The sequence below is a fragment of the Rhinolophus ferrumequinum genome, chromosome 10 (genome assembly GCF_004115265.2).
Source record: "Rhinolophus ferrumequinum isolate MPI-CBG mRhiFer1 chromosome 10, mRhiFer1_v1.p, whole genome shotgun sequence".
Taxonomy (NCBI): domain Eukaryota; kingdom Metazoa; phylum Chordata; class Mammalia; order Chiroptera; family Rhinolophidae; genus Rhinolophus; species Rhinolophus ferrumequinum.
The window spans coordinates 89,722,464-89,747,312 of record NC_046293.1 but is presented as its reverse complement, the minus strand read 5'-3'; the positions used below and the strand labels follow the sequence as shown (position 1 = coordinate 89,747,312).

At 52.4% G+C, this 24,849-nt stretch overlaps 2 protein-coding genes across 3 annotated transcripts in view; one reads left to right on the top strand and one right to left on the bottom strand.

The window, feature by feature from the left end:
- The window catches only part of CACNA2D4 (calcium voltage-gated channel auxiliary subunit alpha2delta 4), a 134,229-nt gene extending 119,190 nt beyond the window's left edge, over positions 1 to 15,039 (top strand). The window contains exons 31-39 of the mRNA XM_033117701.1: positions 7,191 to 7,261; positions 7,644 to 7,719; positions 8,273 to 8,325; positions 8,617 to 8,672; positions 8,995 to 9,015; positions 11,821 to 11,938; positions 13,310 to 13,422; positions 13,708 to 13,790; positions 14,521 to 15,039. Of these exons, the coding sequence (XP_032973592.1) occupies positions 7,191 to 7,261; positions 7,644 to 7,719; positions 8,273 to 8,325; positions 8,617 to 8,672; positions 8,995 to 9,015; positions 11,821 to 11,938; positions 13,310 to 13,422; positions 13,708 to 13,790; positions 14,521 to 14,625 (696 nt within the window). The 3' untranslated portion in view covers positions 14,626 to 15,039. The remainder of the gene's footprint in view (positions 1 to 7,190; positions 7,262 to 7,643; positions 7,720 to 8,272; positions 8,326 to 8,616; positions 8,673 to 8,994; positions 9,016 to 11,820; positions 11,939 to 13,309; positions 13,423 to 13,707; positions 13,791 to 14,520) is intronic.
- Positions 15,040 to 18,510: 3,471 nt separating this feature from the next.
- The window catches only part of ADIPOR2 (adiponectin receptor 2), a 66,002-nt gene continuing 59,663 nt past the window's right edge, over positions 18,511 to 24,849 (bottom strand). For both annotated transcript variants that reach the window (XM_033116393.1, XM_033116394.1), the window contains exons 7-8: positions 23,093 to 23,286; positions 18,511 to 21,317 (exon numbers count right to left, since the gene is read on the bottom strand). In XM_033116393.1, the coding sequence (XP_032972284.1) occupies positions 21,189 to 21,317; positions 23,093 to 23,286 (323 nt within the window). In that variant the 3' untranslated portion in view covers positions 18,511 to 21,188. The remainder of the gene's footprint in view (positions 21,318 to 23,092; positions 23,287 to 24,849) is intronic.

The window sequence follows — 24,849 nt, the reverse complement described above, 5'->3', positions numbered from 1 at the left end:
GCTGGGTTTGCCAAGGTCGTGGCCACGACTGTCTCCATCCTCTGGCCTCACAGGAGCCGGTCATCAAACATGGCAGGAACCAGGGCGTAGGAAGGAGATGTGGGAAAGAGGGCAAATGAGGAAGGGGCACCAATGGGTCATGGCATCTGACTCTTGGAGGACAGTTTCTCAATGATCCGCTTCTGTGGAACTTGCCTGAGCAGCAGAAGTGAAGAGGAAGATGGTGTCACCCACTTTCCTCTCTAGTAGGGGTTGGGCGTGAGCTGGCCATCAGGACGTCTTTTGCAAGACTTGAATCATTCGTATGGTTCCCTCGGCGCCTCTGCTTTTCCTCCTTGTCCCTTTCATGCCCCCTTTTGGCCGTGTCACCCTACCCGGGATAGAGCGCCAGTCCATTTAGTATTTCTCAATCACCCTGGGAGAAAATGGGTGATGACAGAAGTTGAAACCAGTGGTTGGAAAGAGGCTTTGGGTTGATCTGATGCTCTCAATCATTCATGCGCTGACTCCTGCTGCCCTGGGGAACTGAGACTGGCAGTGTCTCCAGGTCCCTGTGGTGTTGGCTTTCAAGGGCCCGAGTTTCAGAGCGAGTGTGGAAGGCAGGCTGGGCACTTGAGGAGGAGAGCGGTCAGATGCAGGGAGAGGACAGCCAAGCTGGAGAGACTGCTCGGGAGCAGGCGTCGGCACACGGCTGCTGACAGGCCGGAGCGCGTGTGCAGGCTTTCCGGGCCAGACCAGCTCTGGCACGACTGCTCAGCTCTGCGGTTGTAGCATGGAAGCAGCTGAGCGTGGCTCTGTTCCAACAGAACTTAATTATGGATACTGAAATTTGAATTCCACATAATTTTCATGTGTCATGAAATGTTATCAATCTTTTTATTTTTTTCCAACCATTTGCAAATAGAAACACATTGTTAGCTCAAGCGCCCGATCTGGCCCCCTGGCCTTCATTTGCTGACACCTGCTTGAGAGGCCTCAGGAGAAACTTGCAGGGAGTGGGGCTCAGGGACAGGCACCCCAAGGGGCCCTTTGCATAATTCACTGTGGTCCTCGTGTCCACTTGCTCACATGTCTTCACAAATCATGACATCACTGGGTACAACTCTGGATCAGAGGGGCTAGCAAACAGTTTTTCAGAGACTTATATTTTATAAAGTATGTGTTTACTTAGCTTATTTATCCCTGTTTTCTCAACTATCATATTATCTTTGTATAGAGTTTTTAAAATCCTTTGTAAAATAAAGAGGGTAGAAGTGAAGTCTAATCTCCATTAGCAGGGTTGTGACCTTGTAGAAGCTCCTCCAGGCACCAAACGCCCACTGTGCTTGGTCACCCTCGCCTCTAACACAGCCCATTGCTTCCCCTTCTTCCCTCCCCACTGTGAGGCCCCAGGAAGGGCTGGGGGGCTTCCCCTGATCATCTCTGGTGATGTATTTGTCTCATTTTATACCAGAGGAAAACTGAGGCTCTTTAACCCCAAAATTCACAGCTACAGAAAAGCCAGACTTACAAGAGAAGACCAGTGATGTGAGGGGAAAGGAATTTCTAGAAAAAAAACTTCGTGGTGACAGAAGCCAAGCTGGGAGAGCATGAGTTCTGATGGAATTGAGAATTTGTTGGGCAAGGTGGGTGACCCCAGGGAGAGTGGCTTTCTCTGGAGAGTGTGGCAGGCTGCAAGTCAGGGTCTCCTGGGCAGTCCGACTCCTGCCGGAGCGCCTACCCCAGGCCCTCTGTTCCTGCTCGGGCAGGAGTTCCTTCACCGGGCTCTGCTGGTCTGAGTCTTCTAGAATGAGCACCGATGCCTCTAGGACCCTGAAAACCAAGGCCCAGCATTCCGGACCCCCGGGTTCAGCTCCAACGCTAGTGTCAGGGCTCTGGGAGTGGCAATATCTTGACAGGGCTCCTCTTTCCTCACTGTGGACAGCTCTGACCCTGTGGCCTGAGCCATGTCTGGTTATGAGAAGGCACTAGAAGAGTAACACCCAGGCCAGAGAGCAGCGCTATACACAGCACCTGGCAGGTGTCCTGGCCAGGCTGTCCATCCATCCATTTTTGCTTTTTTTTTTTTTTAACTTATTCATTCAGTAACTATGTAACAGTTATCTATTGCTGCATAACAAATAACCCCCCAAAATGTAATGGCTTAAAACCACAAGACTTACTATCTCCCAGTTTCTGGGGATAAGGAATCTGGGTATGACTTAGCTGGGTAAGTCTGGCTCAGGGTCTCTCCCAGGACTGCAATTAAGTTGTCAGCCAAGGCTGCTCCACTCAAGTCATTTCAAGGCTTGACTAGAGGAGGCTGAGCTTCAACGCTCACTCCTGGCTGCTGGCAGGATTCAGGTGCCAGGTGGGCCTCCCCAGAGGGCAGCTCTCAACATGGCAGCTGGTATCATCGCAGTGAGCAAGCCAAGAAGAGCAGAGAGAGGAGGGCAGGACAGAAGTGACAGTCTTGGGACCCTCATCTCAGGAGTGACATCTGGTCCCTTTTACCATGTTCCATTCTCTAAAAGAAAGTCACTAGGTCAACCCTACATTCAGGGTGAGGGGCTTACACAGGGCACAACTGTCAAGAGTCTGGGTCCACTGGGGGTCATTTCAGAATCATACTACCCCACGCTCCTACCCATCCACCCAAACCTGCCCCACCCTAAACACAGCCAAGTGCCCCGAAGGGCCACATGACCGGGGTCCTCTCCCAGCTCACTCCTTCCCCCAATTCCCTTTTATGCCTAGGCTTCAAGGGGGGTGGGGGTAGGGGGAGCTGGGGGCTGGGGTGGGACCACCAGCCTCAGCAGCAAATGGGAGATGGATGGAAATGCGTGTTCCCAGGCCCCACCCTAGACCGAAGGAGTCAGAAACTGGGGGGGGCCACCCTCTGTGCCGTAACAAGCCCTCAGGGGTTCCGGTGTGTAAAGTCTGAGAACCACTGCCTACGCATTAACGCCGGTTGCTGTTAACCTGGATGCACTTTCCGGACTGGATAACGTGCCAAAGGTCCAGGCCACGCCTCATCCCTGCCAATGTCTGTCCGGGGCCTGGAGAGAGAAGGCTGTTGCTGCTCCAGATGCAAAGATTCTCCCCAGACAACGTCCTTCCCAGCCCTTCCTCACAGACACCTCCTACCCAGCAAGCAGGAGCCCCAGGGCACCATCTGCAGCCTGCCTGAGGGCCCAGGCCTGGCTCCCTCCTGGTTCTGGTGGTGTTCCAGGCCTGCGATTAGACGCTTGGCCCCACTGAGCCTCTCTTCCAGCTCAGGGCTCATTCTTATTATAAAGAGCTACAAATGACAGGATTGCAGCCCTTTGTTTGGGGCCTAGAAAAAGAGCAGACATCTGGGGCAAGGAGAGTGACAACAGCTCTATAGATCTTTGTAATGTCTCCAGTGGATCTGTCACTTTGGATTTGGGGACTCAGTCCTGTCATTTGCCTGTAAATAGCACCCAAACACTGGAGCTTCAGATGAACCTCACAGGGGCAGCAGAGCTACAAAATCAGGCACCCCAGTGTGGTGGCTCTCCCTAAGTGCCTAAATTGCTCAGAAAGCATAGCACCTCCTGCCTCACCAGGGCCGGCAGGGTCCTCAGACCAGGCAACCCTTCTGCCCTCACAGGGCTTCTGATACACCTGTCCTGGGCCTCAGTTCTGTTTGCCTTGGCTCCCCTTCTCCTTCCCTGTCTCTCTAAGCCCTTTGTCCTCCTTGTCCACATGGCGTGACAGGCTGTCTTCACATCACTCCCAGTGTGGTGGGTGCAGGAGAAACCTCGGCCTCCCAGCCCTGCATGCACTCCTGAACTTGCCCCTCCAGGCCCCCACTCCTCGCTGCCTGCCTCAGCATGTCCCTGGACTCCCCCACGCTCCACCTTCCTGGGCCCAGGGCAGTCTCATTTGGATAGCTTGGTGCTTCCAGAGTGAAATTCAGTGCGTCACCTGGACACCAAGATGGCTGATGGTGGCAGAGGCTCTCCAAGAGCACAGAGTTGGCACACACTGCACCCTTTCCAGCCCCACTGTGGGGCCAAAGGTGCTTGTCAAGGGACCAGGCAGTTGGGGGTGGGGGGGCTTGGCTGTACAGCAGGAAGGATTGAAAGGACTGGAGCCACTAGGAGCCGTGCAGAGTGATTCCAATGTGGTAACTCATTTAATCCTCCCACCCTTGAGAGGATGAATTATCCCCATTTTAGAGAAGAAGAAACTGAGGCTGTACCTAGCTAAGGAGGCCATGTGACCTTTGCTCCATTCGGACACCGAGAGAATCTTTGCCCCCACTCATCCTCTGGTCCCCCTTCTCTCTGGGGACAGCGGCTTCCCAAAGGCACGCAAATTCGCCCAAGCCTGGGCTACTCATCAGTTCTGTATTCTTGGCTGCCACCTGGCCCGTCTGCTTTCTGCTCCGGGCTCCTGGGTGGTACCTCACAGGACCTCACCTCACCCCCGCCTCATTACAGACTGGAAGCTCAGGAAGCCCCCCCCTTTGCTCCAGCCCCAGCAGCCCAACGGACCGCAGCTTGTGTGTGGTTATTGCCAGTGAAAGCAGAGCCCGGCCCTGCTGTGAGTAAACCTAGCTTGCAGGGAGAGCTCCCAGAGCCCCTGTGGCCGTGAAGAAGCTGCATTTCCCTGCCGTGCTGTGCTCTGGGTGCCCTCCACGTCCAGCCTGGGGGGCCTAAATTGACAGGGTACCCAAGGTTGAATGTTTGGACCTTGGCTTTGCAGGTTTAGGAAATGTAATCAATTTACTTATTTGAGGCACTGATTCACTCTCAGTTCAAATGAAACTATCAGCTAGGAATTGTGTTCTGCTGTTAGGAATAGATTCCCCACTACAGTGACTTAAACAAATTAAAGGTTTATTCTCTCACATAAAGAATGGACGAAGACAGCCCAGGCCTGGTATGGTATGGTCACCAAGTGTCCCCACAACATGGCTAAAGGAGCTGCTGCCTTCTTGTCCACTTTCCAGACAAGAAGAAGGGGGAGGGCAACAGACACAAAGGAGGAGCACCCCCTGCAGAGTCATCTCCCCTTAACCGGATACCCAGAAGTCCCACCCTTATCTTTGCTCACATTTCATTGGCCAGCCCCAGCTGCAGGGGAGTCTGGGAAATGTAGTCTTTTATTTGAGCATATTGATACCATAAAGTCGGGAATGGCCCACTAAAGAAGGGGAGGATGGATATATTCTCTGCCAGAGTGACATATCCTAGAAATCGAGTTGTTTATTTGCAGAAGAGGATATATTTTTTCCAGCGTCTAAGAGCTTGTCTTACTCTCAGGAACCCCCCTTTCTTAGAATCAAGTGTCTGAACAACAGGCTTTTTGGTGAATAAGTCTAGAGTTAGGGAGGAAAAGGAGACAGGCTTATGGAATTTGGGCCAGCCTCATGAGGAGCCTCAATTCCAGCTCAGCACTTTCCCAGGGAGCAGAATACTCACAGCATTCATTCATTCCCTTGTCTGTTGGCTCGTACATTCCTTCAGCAAATATGCACTGATTGCTGTGAACAAGACACTGGGTGGTCTGTGGAGCAGGGAGGATTTCTGCCCACTAGGATCCCGCTGTCTGGTAATGCAGGAACACACACAGTAACTGGGCAGCAAAAAGTGATCCCCAGCTGGCAGGGGTCCCTGCAACTGGAGGGACTTAGGTGGCTTCAGGCTGCACCTTGAGGAACAGGCAGGGTTGGATGCCTCTCACCTTCCGGCTTGCCCTTCTGTCCCTGGAACGCCCTCAGCTCCTCCCTGCTGTCCCCCTGTTGTCCACTGCCCTCGCAAAGAAGCCTCTCAGGCCCCCCGGTCAGAACACATGGGCCTTCCAGGCACAGGGAGAGCAGAGCTCAGACAAGCCTGCAGATCTCATCCTCTCAACGCTCATTGGCCTCCTGTGTGCTTTGGTCAGTAGCCTATCAGTTTCCGAGCACAGAGGGAAGAGGCATTAATTCTGACTGGAAAGATGACAGTGGAGGGACTTGGAGGAGGGAAGCTCCTTGGAGTGAGGACTGAGGAAGGCTGATCAGGCAGGGAGACAAGCCACGGCCCTCACGTCTCCTGGTCACCCTGGCCGCCACTTACCCAACATGCACTGTGGGCCAGATGCCTGGCACACGTTATCACCAATCTTTCTAACAGCCTGCCCACGGTCACACAGCAGGCTGTGGCAGACCCAGGATTTGAATAAAAATCCAGCACCTAGGTCCGAGCTCTTCCACTCTGCCACAGCAGGCGCCAGCAGGAGCAAGAGGCAGGGCAGGTGGGAGGACCGTGCAGGAGTGAGGCTGGAGGGCAGTCTGAGGCTGCACAGCAGGCGTGTGGGTGAGCTGACCCAGCCGCGTTGGCTTGGCGCATGCCCTGGCACAGTGTCAGGTGCTCACCTCGTGTTGGCTGGCTGGGTAATGAAGGAGGGGCTGGGGGGTGGGACAAGTGGATTCCTGCTCTAGGAAACAAAGAAGAGAGCGACAAAATCCCAGCTGTTTGTGAGGACGGTCTGGCAGCTGTGACTGGGGACGGGAGAGCCCAGGTACGAGGGCGCAGTGCTCTGCGGAGAGGACAAGGGCTTAGCTTAAGTCACCATCCACGGAGTCGGGATGGTGAGTGACAGATCCACAGGAAACACTGATTAACTGAAAAAGAGGGTGCTGGCGGCAGGGATGCGGGAGAGAGATGAGGGCGGGGAAATCCAAGGCAGCTCCAGAGTTCTCCAACCTATTTATCCAGTGTAACAGACAGGGAACACTTTTGAACATTTTGTGACCATTTCCCCCAGAAAGAAATACATTTTACATCTGACCTAGCGGGCGCGCACACACACACGCCTATATACAATCAAGTTTCACAAAACCTTGCTTAACCTTACAGCAAGTGATTCACACTGATTTGTTCAAAGGAGTTCTACACCTTTAAAAAAAAAAGTGATTGCAGCCCCTAGATTGATTTCATAGCCAAATAATGGATTATAACTTAGTGTTTAAAAAGCACTGAGATAAGAATATGGCAGGGGACTGGGTTGAAGGGAGGAGAGAGGGTGGGATGGATCCCATTTTTATTATGTTGAAGGGCATTTCAAGGGAAGGCCCAACTGGTAGCTGAAGCCTGGAGCTCAGAAATGAGCACTGGGCTAAGGTGGGAGGTTTAGATGTCTCCACCCTGCTCTCTCTCTCTCTTTCTCCCCTTTTCCTCCCCCCCGCCCCTCCACAGATGGGAAGATTTCTGGGGGAAGTGGACGGCGCTCTTATGACCCAGCTTCTCAGCACTGGGGTGTTCAGCCAGTAAGTGGGACCTACTTCTCCCCAGTCTGAATACACACAGAAAAGGCAGGATCTGATGCTAAGCAGTCCAGACAGACCTCAGGATCTTGACCTCAAAAATCCATAGTGAGAGCCCCAAAGAGGCGCAAAAGCAACACTTCTGAAGGCAGGGACTTGACATGAGGTGCAGAGGGGCAAAAGGTCATGCGGGTCCTTAGGAGGAAAACCAAATTTGCTACTCGTTTTCTTTTCGCACAAGCTGTCTTCTGATCTACTCGTCCTCACTCATGCACAGTCAGGAACCCCGGTGAATGAAAACCCTGCGGCAGACGCCCTGGGCAGGGCAGCGGGGTGGCGGGCGGGGGAAGGTCTGGACTGGCCATATGCTGTCTCTGTTTTTCAGAGTGACCATGTATGACTACCAGGCCATGTGCAAACCCCCGAGTCACCACCACAGTGCCGCCTGGTCCCTGGTCAGCGTGAGTGTCACCCCACATATCCCTTCCACCTCCCCTAAAATGAGGTCACCTGGTCCCTGGTTTCACCAGCCTCAAGCATCTGGCCCCACTCTTGACTCTGACCAAAAGTCCTCTCCCACCTCTGCCTGCACCGCGGAGCCCTGCATGCAGCCTGCTCCCACCTTAGCCCCGCAGGGCTGAGCCTTGGGGCTTCAGGGAATTATTCTGGCAGCTCATGAAATAAGGGCCCTCTGCAGAGAGAGTAGACTGTAGCTCCTTTCTTTGTATCACCTCACCTCCCAGGGTGGTCACACAGATCAGCAGGGATCCTAGAAACGTCACCAAGTGGCTCGTCAGGCTGAGGCTTTGCCTGGCCTTCCTGATGGAATGTCCAACCCAAGATGTCTGCACTGCAACATCAATTGCCCCGATAACTCAGCTTTCCAGGCTTCCCTTGCTGAGAAGGGGTGGGGGGGTGGCCGGAGGGGGCAGCCCAGGGTCATGGTCTCTAATGGTGGTGCTGAGGGGAGCACCATCCCCAGACCTGGGGTCAGCCTGTGTCCCCTCTTTCCAGCCCATCTCTGCCTTCCTGACTGTGACCAGATGGCTGATGGATGAGCTCTTGCTGTGAGTGGGGGGCTGAGGCTGGGGGTTGGGGGACTTCACGCGGGTGTGGCTTCTGAAGGAGCCCTTTGAGCCAGGGTGTCTGAGGTCCCCCGACCCCAGGGGAGGAGGGTAAGGTCCCAGGGAGAACTGACCATGTGTGTTGGGCCCTTTCCTTCGTGCTGCTGCCGGGGGCACCTGTCTGCTCACCCAGGAGCCCTCAGGGGGAGAAAGGTATCCTAGAGAACAGGGCCTGGACCAGGGACCACCTGGGGCTCCAGCGCGCAGGTCTCCGATTTCAGTTCTGTCTGGCAGGTTCCTGCTGGAGTGGAGTGCCTGGGGCTCCTGGCAAGCGGACAGCGGGGCCGCGGGTGAGCACATGCGACGGCTCGGCCGTGTGTTTGATACAAACGCCATTGCAGTCAGCTGGTGGGAAACCTGTCACCTCCGGGTGGGAGACAGAGGGGATGGGGACTCTGGAGAGTTCATTGCTCATATCTCATCCTGCTTGGCCTTCTCTCATCACCTGCCTCGCATTCCTGGCTGTCCTCTCCTCTGTGTGTGACGTCATACCATCTCGGGACACCACTGCTCCATGTGACACCATTCATCCCATGTGACATCACACCCTGTGACATCCTGGCCTCGTGTAACATTGTGCCCAACCTGTGCTGGGCCCCATGTCCTGGGCAGCCAAAGCTGTGTTCCATCACTGTAAGTAGCGCCCACTGAGGAGCAGCGGGGAGGGTGGGGTGGCATGGAGCTGCAAGTGGCCTGTCCTCAGCTCTCCGTTAAAGGGGTGCATTCAGGGGTCTGAGTTCTCCTCATCCTGGGGCACACCTGACTCGGGGCCTCTCCCAGTTTAAAGCGCCACTCCTTAGGGCTGGGGAGATAGGCCAGACCTCATCCCACACAAAGACAGTGCTACCCCAGGGAGGATGGGACACTCCATCCACCTCGGCGGGCGAGAATGTTTACAACTCCAAGAGTGAAGGGTGATGTGACCCAGTGGCTGTGACCACATGCAGGTGAGAGGCCACCAGGTCACCCCGTGGAGCACGAATAGTGGTGCTGTCAGCTCAGGTGTCTCCCGAGCCCTCAGCAGTGCTCGGGTTAAGGGGGTGGCAGGCAGGGGCCTTGTCTGATCACTGGGACACTCTTAGGATAATGTATCTCCGGTGACCGTCTATCTGAGGATAGTGTCCCCCAAAGGCCTGACCACAAAGCAAAGAAATGTCCTCACTATCAGTCAGCGGTGACTCTGGACCCCACCTCCAGGACAATGAGGCCAGCTGATCCTGAAATGCAAAAGGACTTCAATGGCCTCCAGTCCATGGGTGGCCCAGGGCTCCCATACCACTCAGGACTGTCTCGCCTTAGCTGGTTTTGCTCAACCCTCCATGCTTACAGAGCCTTTTCCATGGGTTCTGCCACTTCTCCACTGCCTGGGCTGCACTCCCTGTCCCTTCTTTCTCACAGAGTTTGGCTTCCTGATGAAAAAACAATTTCCACTGCTGTCCTCTCTGGCTGTGCTCCCACCTCTGGGCGGCGGGAAGCGTCCTTGCCCCTGAGCTCACGTGGCCAGTTCTCGGCTGTGTTTCCAGACTCCTTTTGGAAATCACACCCCACAGTCTTCACAGGACCGCTCTGGGGGCAGTTCACAGGCACTTGGTGTTTGTGACAGGAACCAGGAACCAGGTGTCACCACCCATTTAGAAGCAGGCCCCTCCTCCCCTCTGCATGGGGACACAGGGCGGGGGACACAGCGCCCCTCTGCCAGCGGCTGCATCTTGCACAAGCTGAGAATGAGCTCCCTCATTCCGCTTGATCAGAATTTCTCATCTCAGGGCAGTTGTTCCTGGAGCTCCTTCCCGCCCTGCCCAGCAGGCCGGGTCATCCATGTCCTCTGTGAGACAGCACTGGGCTGGGAGCAGGTCCTGTTGCCCCTTCCCAGCTGTGTGACCGTGGGGAAGCCACTCAGCCTGTCGTTTTTGGCATTGTTGCTCTCCTTACCACTGAGATGACCTACTGCACAAAGCAGCTCAGCTGAGAGGGCAGACAGGCGTCCTGAGCCAGCCCCCAATGGGACGCGGCCAGTGTAACTGGGCCCGGAAGGGGAGGAGCCAGATGAACATCAGCAGGCATCAGCCAGAGTGCCCACTCTGGCATCCTGAGGGGGCCTGGAGCGCTGAGCTGAAGCCTGACCACGTGTGCGGACCCCCCGCTTAACGCTGTGGTTCTTCTTCCCTGTTGAGACTTCTCGGCTGCAGACTGGCCTCCCCTCTTGCCATCAGGTCGGGTGGGAAGTCGCGGGGTCTGGGAGTTAAGGAAATCATAGCTCCCCGCGTAAGCCTTCTGTGCAAAAGGTCACATCTGCAACATGGGCGAATGTTGCCTGCCCTGTCTATTTCACACACAGGCCTTGAGAACAAAAGGAAAGGCGTGGAAAGTGCCTTGAAGAACTGGGAGTACTGTGTTAACAAAATAGCACTGTGATTTTGAACAAAAATAATGCCATTCAGCCAGCCTGTGAGTGAGCCCTGTGTGCTGTTTGCTCCCCTCTGGAGTGAACACGGGTCCTCCAGGGCAGCCTCCCAGGGCCTCTACTTTTCTTCGTGCTGAGTCCTTTCTGAGTGGACTCAAGTGCACCACACAGACATGCACTGAGGGCCCCAAAAGCTGGAGACTCAACACATTGAGGACCCCACCTCGCCCAGCTCTCCTCCAGCCCCTGGCAGCCAGGCGCTGGCCCTCCCTGCTATGTTCTCACCCGGCTGGCCACAGGGACCAGAGAGCAGGCCCAGGGCTCGTCCAGGACCTGCACTCACAGAGCACTTTAGCTAGAACTGAGAAAATGTCACCTGCCTGCAGATGAATTGGTGGGGTGATGGGATTAAGGGGCCATAGTCTCCCCCAAGCCACACCTTGGCACTCTTACTGCCTCTGCTTTCCTCTCAGACCAGGGACATCTAAGTGCTGAAAGGAGCCTTTGAGAAGAGGCACTGCCGCCCCCGCCCCAACCTCAGCTTACAATGAGGATACTGGCTTCCAAAGTCAGGAAGTGGCTTCCCAAGGTCATTGGGCTATGTGTCAATCACACACAGCTGACACCCAAGGCCTCTGGCGCCCTCTGCTGCCCTTTCCACTGTGATGCACTGTTTATTCTGTTCCTTTTCCCTCCCCGTTTTCTCCCAGCCCACCTGTGCTTCACAGGTCCTGAGAGCTTTCTAACAGGGAGCCACCTGCAGCGGGCTAGGGGGCATCTCACTGCGTGGTGGCCACACCTGTGCTGGAGTGTTGACGCTGGGACACCACTGCTCCATGTGACACCATTCATCGAATGTGACATCACACCGTGACATCCTGGCCTCGTGTGACATTGTGCCCAACCTGTGCTGGGCCCCATGTCCTGGGCAGCCAAAGCTGTGTTCCATCATGTGCTTCTCCCCGCAGCACGGCTTCTAAGACCCTTCCAACTCGGTGACCCCTTCTCCCCTCCACACCTCTGTCTCCCTGCAGCCCACAAGCAGAAGCAGCAGGACGTGCTGCAGCCCTGCGACACGGAGTACCCTGTGTTTGTGCACCAGAGGGCTGTCCAGGAGGCCAACGGGCTCATCCAGTGTGGGGCCTGCCAGAAGTAAGAACTGAGGCAGCTCTGCCAGCCTCCAGCCTCACGGCAGGGCTGGGCCACCCACAGGGAGCCGGCTCCAAAGTAGGGGAAAGGACGGGTGCTCTAAGTGAAAGGCCACGCTCCAGAGGTCTGTTTCCCGAAGGAGACAGGCTGAGGCAGACGGCAGGAGGGAGGAGACCAGCTGGGGACAGTGGACAACCTGGTGCACTGGGCAACGGTGGTCTGAAGCCAGATCCTCTGTCAGCAAGTCAATCCCCCCCCCACCCCCAAGCCCCAAAGCCACCCAGACGGGAGAAATGATCCCACAGTTCAGTGTCTGTCTCACGCCTGCATGGCAGCTCAGTGTCAGGCCATGCCAGCTCAACTCATCAGCCAGATGAGTTGTCTCATCAGGAAGGCAAGGTAGATTTGAGGAAAGAAACAAGTCATCTCTCCCTTCAAAATCTGTCTGTTCAGAGGAACGAAGGGGAAAGCCTGCAGATGCCCCAGGGGTGGGCGGGCGGGAGGAGGGCTGCTGGCACCGTCAGACCACCTCGGGCATCTCCACCCCCAGGCCTGGGGCCCGCGCCGAGCCTGGACTCAGGCCTTCTCCCATGGAGAGGCTGCTGGCTTCCCCGCTCTGCCAGGCCCTGGCCAGGGAGGCAGGAGGCCTGAGTGAAAGTTCTGTCCTACTGACTCCCACCCCTGACCTCGGGAAGTTCTGTCCTAGGCCGAGGCAATGGCCTCCTCCTCTAGGGTGTCCCCTTGGCCAGCCTCCATTCTCCAGGGCTTCCCAGGATGACCCCGAGAGACCCCAGACTTTAAGCAAATTATTTTATAGTGAACACCTCCGACTTTGGCCATCAGGCAGAGTCAAGTTTCTATCTCTCACTAGTGTGTGAGGTTGGGCAAGGTTTTAAACCTTAACACAGTGGTTTTTCTTGGGACAAGAGTGGAACACTGTGCCACCTGGTGGCCAGGACTGACATTGCATCTTCCCCACAGGGCCTGTCCCCATCACACACCCAAAGCGAGGATAGCCACACATCCCTGTTGGCTTGAGACAGCCCTGATTTATGCCTGTTGTCCCTGCATATATTAAATAAGAACTACTTTTGCTCTCAAAAATGTCCCAGTTCGGACTTCCTCACTTTCTCCAATCTGCTGGGAAAAGAGCAACACAACTGCAAAGGCTTGTGGGTAAAATAAGTCAATTGGACTGAGTCAGTTGCCCAGGACTGTTCCTGCAGCTGCTCCTGATCTGAACTGCCTCCCGGTTCCATTTCTTCCCCTACCACCCTAACTCCACACTGGAAGTCTCCAGAAGTTTCTTCCCTGGAAGCCCAATGTCAAGCCTTCCATGGAGAAGTTCCGTGACCCCACCTCTCTTTACTGCAGGATATTTGTGATGCAACAGGTTCCCAACAGCAGCCTTCTCCTCCTGGTGACAGATCCCACCTGTGACTGTAGCATCTTCCCGCCAGTCCTGCAGGAGGCTACAGAAGTCAAATATATCCTTCCAGTCTTCCGGGATGCGCGGGGCGAGGCAGGAGTGGAGCTGCAGGAGCTAGGAGGGGCTCCGATTTGGAGGCTGCGGCCAGCCTCCTAGCCCCCGCCCCCACAGAGAGCATCATTCTTTGTTCTCCAGCCCTCCCCCCAGGCCCCGGGGTGCTGCCTCCTGACCCTGGAAGCCACTTGCAAGGCAGCTGGTCCCACCAGGGATAGGCTTTTCCAGAATTTAGTCTCCAGGAGCAGCTCCTGTCATGAGATATTCACCTTAACAGTGAATTCTGCACATAATGCCTCTGTCAAGTGTGACAGGACGCGCTTCCAGAAGCTCCGCCGGCGGCCGGACTCCTGCCATGCCTTCCATCCAGAGGTGGGGGCTAGCAGAGGTGGGGGGGCTTGGTCTTCACCCCCAAATCCTTGGCTCCGGGACTGTGTCCGCACACCTGCAGATATCCGTGCATGGACACCTGGGAATGCAAGTGCACATGAATGCACTCATGCACGTGTACTCAAATAGTAGTAAGTCAGCCGGGACCCAAGGGGCCTTCTACACAGAGCCGCTGTTCCCAGAGCGTGGCCTTTGGTAAAGGAACTTGCAGACTCCATATTGTCCTCACTGCTGCTGTGCTCAGCTCCGAATGATCTGGGCAAGCAGGAGGAAACCATTGTGTGCAGAACGCCAGTGGTAACCGAGTCTATCAAGCACCCACCACATGGCAGGCCCTCAACTGGGCGCTTTACATGCTCTCATCTGCGCTAGACATGGCTGCCACAAATAACCCACATCAAGATGCGCCCAGGGTTGATGGCTCTCCTGAAGTCATTCTGAAAGGATGACCCCACAGCCACTGCAAGATGGGGGGCAAGCAGAGAAGTCTTGCGCCCAGCTCTTGGTCTGAGTGTACAGCCTCTCCTGTCCCCTACAGGGTAGGGGGGGTCTAAGAAAGGTGGCAGTGCTTCCTCTACTTCGTGGAACTTCCCTCCTTCCCCAGCTTTTGGCCCCTATTAGTCCTAGAGCCCCTCCCCACTCCTTGCCTCCGCTGGCTGGAGTGGGACATCACCTTAAATGTTGCCCTCTCACGTCTGCTCTGGGTTCGCAGGAGAACGCCCAGGACTGTGGTGGCACCTCAGACACCCCAGCCTCGCCCTCCCTGCTCCTGCTGCCTCTGTGTGCCTGGGTGCTACCGTCCCAGCTGCTGCGGTGACACCCACCCAGTCTGATCTGTTTTGACAAGGTGATCCTTCCAGAGACATTTTAAAGAGTCAGCAACTGATGTGGGATCCAATTCACTGTAGTTGGGTTATCAGCCAGGTCAGCGCTCATTCCATCTTGAGCTAATGGCCCCTGCCTCCCAAGATCGCTGGATGGAACCAGAAACCGCTTCCCAAAGACCTTCCAGGGAGCCTGGGACCAGCCACCCCGTCCCCATGGACATTCTCCTATCCTTTCTACCTCCTTTCCGGGAGTCTAGCATGAGCTCAACTTGGACCAAGACAAAAGCACTTAGTTCCATCTATTCTCCAGAAGTCCAGACCCAGCCAAAGGAAGGGCCAGCTGTTTTTAATGAACCTGGTTGGTCTTCAATAGAACCCAAGGACTTACAGGTACTGAGGAGGAGGAACAGCAGCAGAAATGAGGCGAGGGCGAGAACAAGCCCCCACTGGAAACAGCTTCCTCAAAGTGAGGTGCATGGTGAGGGCAACTGGCTTTCTTTCTGCTGCCCAAAAAAAGGTGTGTGTGTGTGTGTGTGTGTGTGTGTGAGAGAGAGAGAGAGAGAGAGAGAGAGAGAGAGAGAGAGAGAGAGAGACACAGGGAAGTGAATCATAATGGGCAAGACCCAGAATCCTTTTGCATCAACATGGCTGCATGTGATGTCTGCAAACTACTGCTATTAAAAAACTTCTAAAAACCTCTTTGCAAAGTCCTAACTCAAAGGAAATTTTGCATCTCTCTAAGAAGCCGACAGGGTAAGAAGCAGCTGGCGCAGTGGAAGATAATGCGAGCTCAGCGGAGGCCGTAGGAATAGCTGGGCCAAGCAGAGAAGTCCCAGGGAAAAGAGCAGTCCTTCCCAGTGGCAAGGGGAGGGTCTCCTGAGGGCCAGCTCCAGACGCCCCAGGAGGGCCAAGTCCCATGCTGGTCTTTTTCTGACCACTGGCTCTGTTCCTGGGATGGAAATTTGGGGAACCAATTTGCCAAGCAGAGTCCACAGGGAAGGAAGCTAAATCTGGGAACTCACTCTCCACACAAACACCATCTCCAGGGTCTTGCAGCCCTGGAATTTCCTCCTCCCTCCCCCAGACCTGGCTCATGAGAGACAGCAGGCCTTGGAGGACCCACCAACTTCAAGGTACAAGTATCCCACCAGTAAGTGGCCCACTTCTCTCTCGAGTAAGCCAACTCAAAAAAACACATTATGGTATTTGTAAAATGTCTTGTATTATCAACCACACAATGGTACTTCCACACAATGGAGACTTCCACTAGTTAAGTCTCACAACAATCCTGAGAGGTAGGGTAACAACAGCCTGTTTCCAGTTGGAGAACTCGAACCTCAGAGACCAATTCAAGCTCGCTCACTCAGCCCATTTAAGTGGCAGAATAATGCTAGGAACAGCTACGGTTTGCATGTACCAGGTAAGTAACAGGTATTAACTCATTCGATCTCGCAACGCCCCTCTGAATTGGGCACTAGCATTTAGACGCATGTTACAGACCGAGACACTGAAGCATAGTTGAAAACTGGCTCTTAACTATTGGAAGAGTATTGGGAGGTTTGACTGTGATATTCATATAATATGCCTATTATTATTATTACGTTTTTTCATGGAGGAGGGGACAAAGAAATTACAGTTTGGATACCAGGAACAATAGGTCACAGGTGTCCACCTGGCGCAGGTGGGTTGGAAAGCAGCGAGGAGCCCCTCCTCTGGTCCCCTTGGCTGCGGTGGCTCGAGGCTAGACCTCGTTGTGACAGGCATGGCAGCATGAGCACTTCCCAAGCATTGCTCCAGGCCCCCACCCCTTTCCAGGGCCACGGCCACCCACTACCTCTCTAGGGCAGCATCTGACCTCAACCACAGCCTCCCACACTGCTGGTCTCTCTGGAACAAGCCAGTGTTGGCTTTGAAAGGCTCTTCTTCCCCACCCAACCAGTGACAGCATTCTCAGGCAATTACCAACTCCTTTAGCCATGTAATTTTAAACTAACCTCAGAAGGTGCTGGGGGAGACTCTGGCCTTGGTTTTCGCCTCTGTGTGGCCAGGAGTGGACTATAAGGCCCGGAAATCCCTTCAGAACCAATGGCCAGAAGACCACCTCTGTAAACTAGTTTTGCTCTTCACCCAGGAGAAGTCTTGCCTTGGAGGTCAGAACTATTCTTCCTCTACTTTTAACAAAATCACTCAAGGACAGCAGGTGGCAGCCTGTTAAAGCTAGCGAGCCGTCACCCTGATTTCAGGTTTGAACCAACTAAAACCAAAGGCATTTAATAAATGACAAGAGTCTGGGGTACAGAATCTTGCAATCTCTTTTCTTACAAATGCTGCACGTCTTTGGATGACCAAGACCTCAAGGCTGCCGTCAGGCCCTCCTTCTTCAGCACAGAGATGCATTACCTACTAAATCCACCGAATAACTGTGTGTATTTTAATAGAAGTGCTTTCAGGTGGAATGCTTCAATAGCCACTTCACAACGCAGTTGGAGTTCACAAGGGGGAAAGGACATACCTCAAAGTCAGAAACGTAAACGTGGTCACAGACCACGAAGGGGAGGGATTAGAGCAAGTCTGGCATAGGCGCCAGCCAGCCAATCACTGGGAAATTTGAGAAATGCTGATCTGTCAGAGCAGCTCAGGGAAAGATGCAAAGGATATTTTATAAGCCGTTTAACAGGTGAGAACACAGAAGCCGGGGAAATCTTGCTTGTCACCAGGGAAATGGTAGAACTGGGCTCGGCTCGGCCTGTTTCCAGGCAGCGCAGCCGAAGCAGGGATGGCTGGGGGCAGTCAGGGGGCTTCCGGGGTCCTGCCGCTGGATGGCCTGCTTCCTGGGTCCCCAAGCACGCTCCACGCCATCAGGGGCAGAAATTACAAGAGTCAGACTGGGCTTGTCTCACCAAGTCATGGCTTAAGGCAGGAAAAGTTAGGACCCCGGGAGTGGTGGTCCACAGTTCATTCCCACTAAGGGAAGAAAAATACAGGATGTGCTGTACCTGAAGCAAAATATTCTAGAGACAACGATATTATTTCCAGGGTAATTTTAGGGCAGCACGGCCCAGAGGCTTCTCTAGGCCCCACAGAGCCCTAGCATTCAATAAAGTCAAAATTCAAACTTGTCCTTTGAATTTTGGACAAGGACCTCACCTGAGCAAGGGAGCATATAGACAGCATGTAGAAAAAGACGAGGAAAAGACCAAGTGGGTTATTGGTAGGCCTCAGATTACTTTTTCCACAGCAGAATGTCATCCAGTGCTCTAAACCCAGATAATATAAGGGAAACCCTTAAGTTTTATCTGTACTTAACAATGAGAACTCAGAGTGGACATATTATCCCAATACTGGAAATTCCCCTGCAAAAACTAAATTTACCTAAGGCAAAAGGGGTGGGATTCCTCTTCTTTCTTAAATTACACAGAAGGGTTAACAATCCCCAAAGCTTTAGGTCAATATACATGAGACTATTTAACAAGACTGGTGGCCATCAGCCCTGGCCTTTCTAAGCTTCAGTTTTCTCACCTATGAAATGTGAGCTGATCGGTTCACAGGGGGGCGGTTACGCTGACGAGACATCAAGAGCGCTTTAACAGATCCCTTTGCATAACGTGAACATCTTAGGTTTTCTTCTGATGAACTGTAATAATAAATTAGGAACTGCTCCCTTGGAGTTAGTGCTCCCCCCCATTCTACACTTGGTCAGAAAGGAGGTGCGGGGAGTGAGCTGGACATAAGCACTGTGACTTGTGCACTCAGACTGGGAAGTTCCTGAAAATTCCTTAAGCTTCAGTGTCGAAATAAGGCTTCAAGTAAGAAGTGTCAAGAGACATGAGGAGGTAAGCTGAGACCGTAAAAAAAACACACCAAACAAATTCATATTCCATTTGGGTTTTTTTATTAGAAGTCGAGAATACAGCAAGTAGGGAAATCCCAGGTGAAGGAAACCATTGCACAGATGCCTTTCTGAAACCCCAATCTTCTATGATCCCCGAAAATGTGCTTTGTGGCTTCAGCAATGTATAAAGGGGAAAGGGAAAAATACTGAAAAAGGCCACTATTTAATGGTGATAGAATGAAGCTTCAGAGGTCCTAATCAGCCTAGGGCCAAAAAAGAAAATTAAAAATCTGCACAGAGCAAGCAAGCCTCGGACTGCTGAGAGTAAGGCATTCAGGCGCCAACCTGGTGAGTTCTCAGCGGGCACTGCAGGAGCCAGTGCAGTGAGGCTGTTGGTAGTGAGGTGCAGACACACACGTATAAAGGGGCACACTCACTTCCACACACAGACACACACACCGGCAAGAGGGGGGTTTTTACTGGGTTATACAGCTGATGTTAAACTTCATTTTCCCCAAGGGTTTGTGCTAATGTTGAACCAGATTCCACTGCTCCTGTGGGGTGTGGGGTGACGGCTACCTCTGCTGGCGATCCTTCAGGGCTGCATCTTGTAGCCCGTGTCCCCAAGTGCACGACCAAAGAGCAAGCCTGGCTTCTGACAGGTGCTGCTGCTTTCACACAGCTCAGTAAGTTTCCTTCCAGAGGCCAGTGCCCGCCGGTCTGCTTCCTTGGGGCGTAATACTGCTCTGTAGTCGGTCAGGCACTGAGTCTGGCTGGGTCCACCTAGCAACCAGGGTAGTGACCTTACCCAGAACCAAAATACTCTTAGGTTCCTGCCAAGTTCTACAATGGATTCTTTCTTCCTGGTCCCCAGCTTTTGCTGGAGATTGGAAGGAGAGAGAAAGGAGAAAAAGAACCAAGAATAAACCGCATAAACAGGATGCCTTTTCCCGTATTTCCAAACACCCAGCCGAGGGTGCCTGACCTACGCTCAGGGCCTCAGTATCTAGTTCTAATACCCACAGTCCCCAGGGTGTAACTCAATCACCAAGTCTTGGATGACAGTAAGTAACCTAAGAATCAAGTGCTATTTGGGAGGTTCGCCTATGAGCCAAGATCAGAACCCTACGAGCCAGAGCCTCCCCACCACTCTCCTTACACCAGACCGGTAACCTCTTGGACATAAGCAATCTTTCCTTTACTTCCAACGGCTCTTCAAATCAGTGTTAAAGAGTCTACCGGACTCCCTGGCAATAACATACAATTTCCTTTTCAAACTTCTCCCCTTGCCATCCCTTTAGAAACGGGATTCAGGGAATGCTAATAACTCCATGGTGGGTATTGGGCCTGCTTTCCATGAGTTCAACTGTTTCTTGTTCAAAGAGAGCTGACGTCTGTGTCATACTGAGGCTCACCACGACAGTGGACCAGAGGTGACACTTGTCTTTCCTAGTGCCAAGGAGACACCCCCCAATCTACAGAAGTGAGCTCAGGAGGCACGTGACAAGGCAGAATCTCTTGTGGCTGGCTCCATGCCAGTAACTATGATTCCAGGGAAAGGCTGATTTTTATTCCCAAGAGGAGGAAAGGTAGTTAGGGCAGTGATTTTAATAGAGGGAAATTTCCAGAGTGTTCTAAAGCTCCATAACAAGGACATGGGAGCTGGCGCATCCCTGCACTCAGACAAAAATCACCACCAAACTGAACAGGATGCCAGGAAGTCGTCCCCTCTGCCTCCCTGCTAACATGTCCAGAGCTCCTCCCACTGTCTCCGCCACCCTTTCGCAGCATAACTGACTTTCCCAAGCAGGTAGCTCCACTCCTTAGAGAGGGCCATCCGCATAGTGACAAGTCAGTCTGCCACATGACAGCTTAACTAGCCTTTGACACATCCTGTTAGCCATTCACGTGCAGCTTCCACTGAGAAAACACATACCACCTCCCTCTACCTCAGGACTCCCACAGGCTCTCAGGCATGAGTGGTCATGTGATCACCGGGCTGGGGCTGTGCTCTCAGCCCCGCTTCCCCCCCACCCGGTCCAAGGTGTGTCAGCCTCTAGAAGGCACCTGGGTGCACCAAGGCATCATACATTCTGGGGCTATCACCTGATCCTCCTACAGTCACTTTGTGCAAAATTAGAACAGTGTGTGGTACTTGCATGTTTCAATCTATACAAAAATTCTCCCTCCCTTCCCTACCCCAATGTTTTAAACATTTATATAAATTCTTATTTAAACAGTAAGTTAGAAATCTTATTTACATTAATTTCTTTGTTCTCCCAAAAGAGGATCTAAAATCACACTCCCATCCCTTAACAGGATATAAATGTTCACCTAAATTGGTTTGTGTTATTGTTTAAAGGAGAGAAAGGGGACAAGAATGAACCCCCCGCTGACCTGTTTCTCAGAGAAATAGGACATGGACCAGAAGCCAGTTTGCCAGGGTCTATGCAGAGCCCTCGACCGGGGAATCCCGAGAACACGGCGGGTCAGGGCCGTTTCTCCTTTCCTCCCAATTGATGCACTTCTTCCTTTGAGGTATGATTTATTTTTGTTTTTCTCTCCTCAGTTGTGTGCCATGTAGAACCCCTGGGGAGTCACGAAACCCATGAGGCTGTCAGAGTTTTGTGGCTCCTCTGGTATCGGCAGCAGAGGCCAGTAAGGGAGGCCTGCGGGCTGCAGGCCCTGGGTCAGGGTCGGGGTCCTGGCTACTGGTAAGTATCACAGTGCATCCTCTTCACTGCAGCCGCCGCCGATCATGAAACGGAACTCCTGGAGGTTTGAGACACCATGGAAGTGAACAAAAGCTCCCGCAACCACAAAGATGTGAAACAGCTGATGAGAGTGAAACTAGAGGCAAAAAAAGGGGGTGGGGGTAGAGAAATCCATACATTATTAAAAGTCTGCTGAGATTCTTAAGATCATTTCTGCTGAGCGGAGGGCAGGGAGTTGGTGTAACAGAGCTCAGATTCGAGGTGTCCACAGGTCTTGGAACTCCATTAGGCATATCACATTCTGCTGAATTGAAGGCCTGCTGTCCCCAAAGAAATCAAGGTGCTGCCGCTAAGGTCTCGCCATGAAAACATGCACACTTAACACTGGAGTACTGGGGACCTCGGGCAAACGATGTAGGCAGACCCTCTTGCCAGCAGACCACAAAGGATCCCCTGATGCCTAGCAGTGGGCTACAGTCACACAGAGGGCGTTTCCGTCACTGCTGATGGACGTTTTTGTCATGGACTCTGGTTATTTAAATGCTGCTCTCTATTAGGAAATGAAAGGGATTTCCAGGATTGGGCACAAGGCCAGGAGATATGGTGGCTCTGGAATTGCATGAACAACAGACGACTAGGAAAGCAAGGCCTTTTACTTCCTTCTCATGTCAGAAGCTGGTCTACAAACGTGATGTTATTTCTGATTTAACCTGTTCTGTTGAATGCTAGGTCATACCTCAAAAGGGATTATGAAATTGCTCAGTGCACCAAACATCACTTCAAAAATCACACTATTCTCATTACGGTCTCAAAATGGAAAAGCACAGCGGCAAAACAGTACTTATCAAGGGAAAGACATTGATTTTAAAAGTGTAACCTAGAAGGATCCATAAGTCACATCCAAAGAGATGTTTCCTAGGAAACCAAAGGGAATGCATTCTCCCAAAAACGAGGGAAAAGGTAAAAATCGCCCATATCAAGGTCAAATTTATGAGCAGGCAATCTCAGAGAGATAAATTGGCTAATGTGAAGCTCAAAAGATTGCTTAAATAAGTATTATCTTCATTTTACGGATAGAAGAAACTAGATGATCAACGTGGACTACACGGCACGAATTGGCAACAGGCCGAGGAACAGAATCCCACCGGTCAGACTTCCTATCACACAGCATCCCAGCTCTGCGCTGCTCAAAACGTTTCAGGCCGTCTTCTATCACCAAATTGTCCATCTATTGGTCCCTTCTGTTTTCTTTCCCCTTCTCTTTCCTCCCTCTTACCATTAATCACAATCTAATTATGTCTAACTCCCATTCCAACCAAACTCACATATACACTCAATCTCTCATTACAAATCACTACAGTTTGGTGATCAAAAAGGACCTACGTAAAAATCTGGTCCCAAAAAGGACTTTGGTAAAACCTGGTCCATCACCCTCATTTCATAAATGAGAAAACTGAGACAAAGAATGACTAAATGACTTAACAGTACAATGCAGTACACAGGAGCTTAGACGCTGGTATGAGACTAGCCTAATGATTAAAATTCTACCCCAAACACTGAACAGCCAGGCACGCTGGACAAGTTATATAATTTCCCTAAGCGCTATTTCCCAATCTGCAAAATGAAAACATTGCTAATGGTCGTTATACCTTACAGGGCTAATGTGTTGAGTGAGGTAGTCTCTGGACTGTGATCACTCAGTATCGTGCCAGGCACCACCTAAGTGTTCAATGTATGTAGTTACTACTGTACTTATCATTCAGAGAAATACAGCTAATGAGGGAGAGTTAGGCCTCAAATAAAGAGCTCTCAAGTTTGAGTATAAAGCTTTTTCCCTTGCCTCACTTCCCGCCTGCCACTAACGCGCTAAGAGACAGACAAGTACACACGGGAACCACCGATCCTACTCACCCAGATGTCACACTTGCCGGGAAAGAAGCGCTCCGGGATGCGGGCGGCGTACAGGGCCGCTCCCGTGATGTAGAGGCCGGCCATGAGCAGCAACCAGCCAATCTGCCCTATGGTGGCAGCCTTCAGGAAGCCCTCCGAGATGATATAGTGCAAGGCAGGAATGATTCCGCTCAGGCCTAGGCCCAAGAATACTCCTAGGGGACCACAAGAAAAGAATAAAGCAAAAATGCAGAAGAGAAACGAGGAACAAGCAGTAACTATTACAGCGCTCTCCCTTGGCGCTGCCCACGGAGGGGGCGGCCATCTCCTGCGCGGCGTCATGCCGCCCTCAGACCCCTCATGAAGCCCAAGATCATCAAAAAGAAGACCAAGAAGTCCACCCTGCACCAGTCAGACCGGTATGTCACAATGAAGCATAACTGGCAGAAACCCAGGGTGCTAACACACAATAGGGTGCACAGAAGATTCAGGGGCCCAAGCCTGACACCCAACACTGGTGATGGGAGGAAAAGAAAACCAAGCTTGTGCTGCCAGCGGCTTACGGGAGCTCCTGGTCCACACCACCAAGGAGCTTGTGCTGCTGCTGCTCGGCAACGAATCTTCTGTGCTGAGATTGTCACAGCATCTCCTCAAAGAGCCACAAAGCCATGATGGAAAGAGCAGCCCAGCCGGCCATTGTCATCAACCCCAATGCCAGGCTGCACAGCCGAGAAAATGAATAGACAGCTTGTGCGCACATTATATTTGTGTTAATAAAACCATCCAATTCTAAAAAAGAAGTAACTATTACAGCACAGAACCAGTAATTCTCTAAACTGAGTATTTCCAAGTAGGGTGCAACATTAGCTTCTTGTTTGAATGGAAAAAGACGGTTCTTCAAACTCGGGGATGCTGCCCCACAGGACAAGACAGCACAGCTCCGCTCTAGAAGACAGATCCCTTTACAAACGCAGGAGCCGCCTGCGGGAACGCTGAGCTTCACGGGTCAGCAGTCCTCAAAGCACTCCGACTTAGTTCCAAGTGTTTTAGGAACAGACAGCTCTAGTTTGTTCACATCTCCCTAAATGCTGCCTCTTTAGACACGGTTGCGATACAGAGCAATTTTACATATTTTATCTTCCCTTTAGCCACAGCTGTTCCTGGGGTGGAAGTGGGATTGGGGAGGAGGTACAATGAGAGAGTGAGAGGTGGAGGTGAGGAAACAAAAGGCAGTTATTGGTGCTAATGAATTCCCCGAGTATTTTGGGGACCCACAGCCAGAATTACAGTCAGCTAGAGGTTCATCTCTCCAAGCCTGTCCTCTTGTGCCGGGGAAGACGAGGAAGGGATGCTTCTGAAAGCTCCCAGGCCCAAAAGTACCAATCAAGTACAGAAGTCTATCAGAATCACTCCACCAAGCCCTACTGCCTTCAAAATCATCTACAGCAATGTTTTTCAAACTTCTGCATATGACCCAGGTGATAAAATCAACTAAATGAGTCTGGATGGGCATTTTTTTCATGAACCAGAATAAGATAACACATATCAGACTGTGTCACAGTGGACGGTTAAGCACTAGGTTATAAAAGTTGTGTAATTGATATTTTTTGTGAGTTTATGTAGATGTGTGTGTGTGTGTGTTCAGGGTTGTAAGAGAAAATGTTATCAAAAAAGTTTGAAGACAACTGGTCTAAAACCACTCTGAAATCTGCGTGTCCACCAAAGCACCAGCCACACGAACGCCTTGCAAGAGCCATAACTGCTCCTACACTTTGACA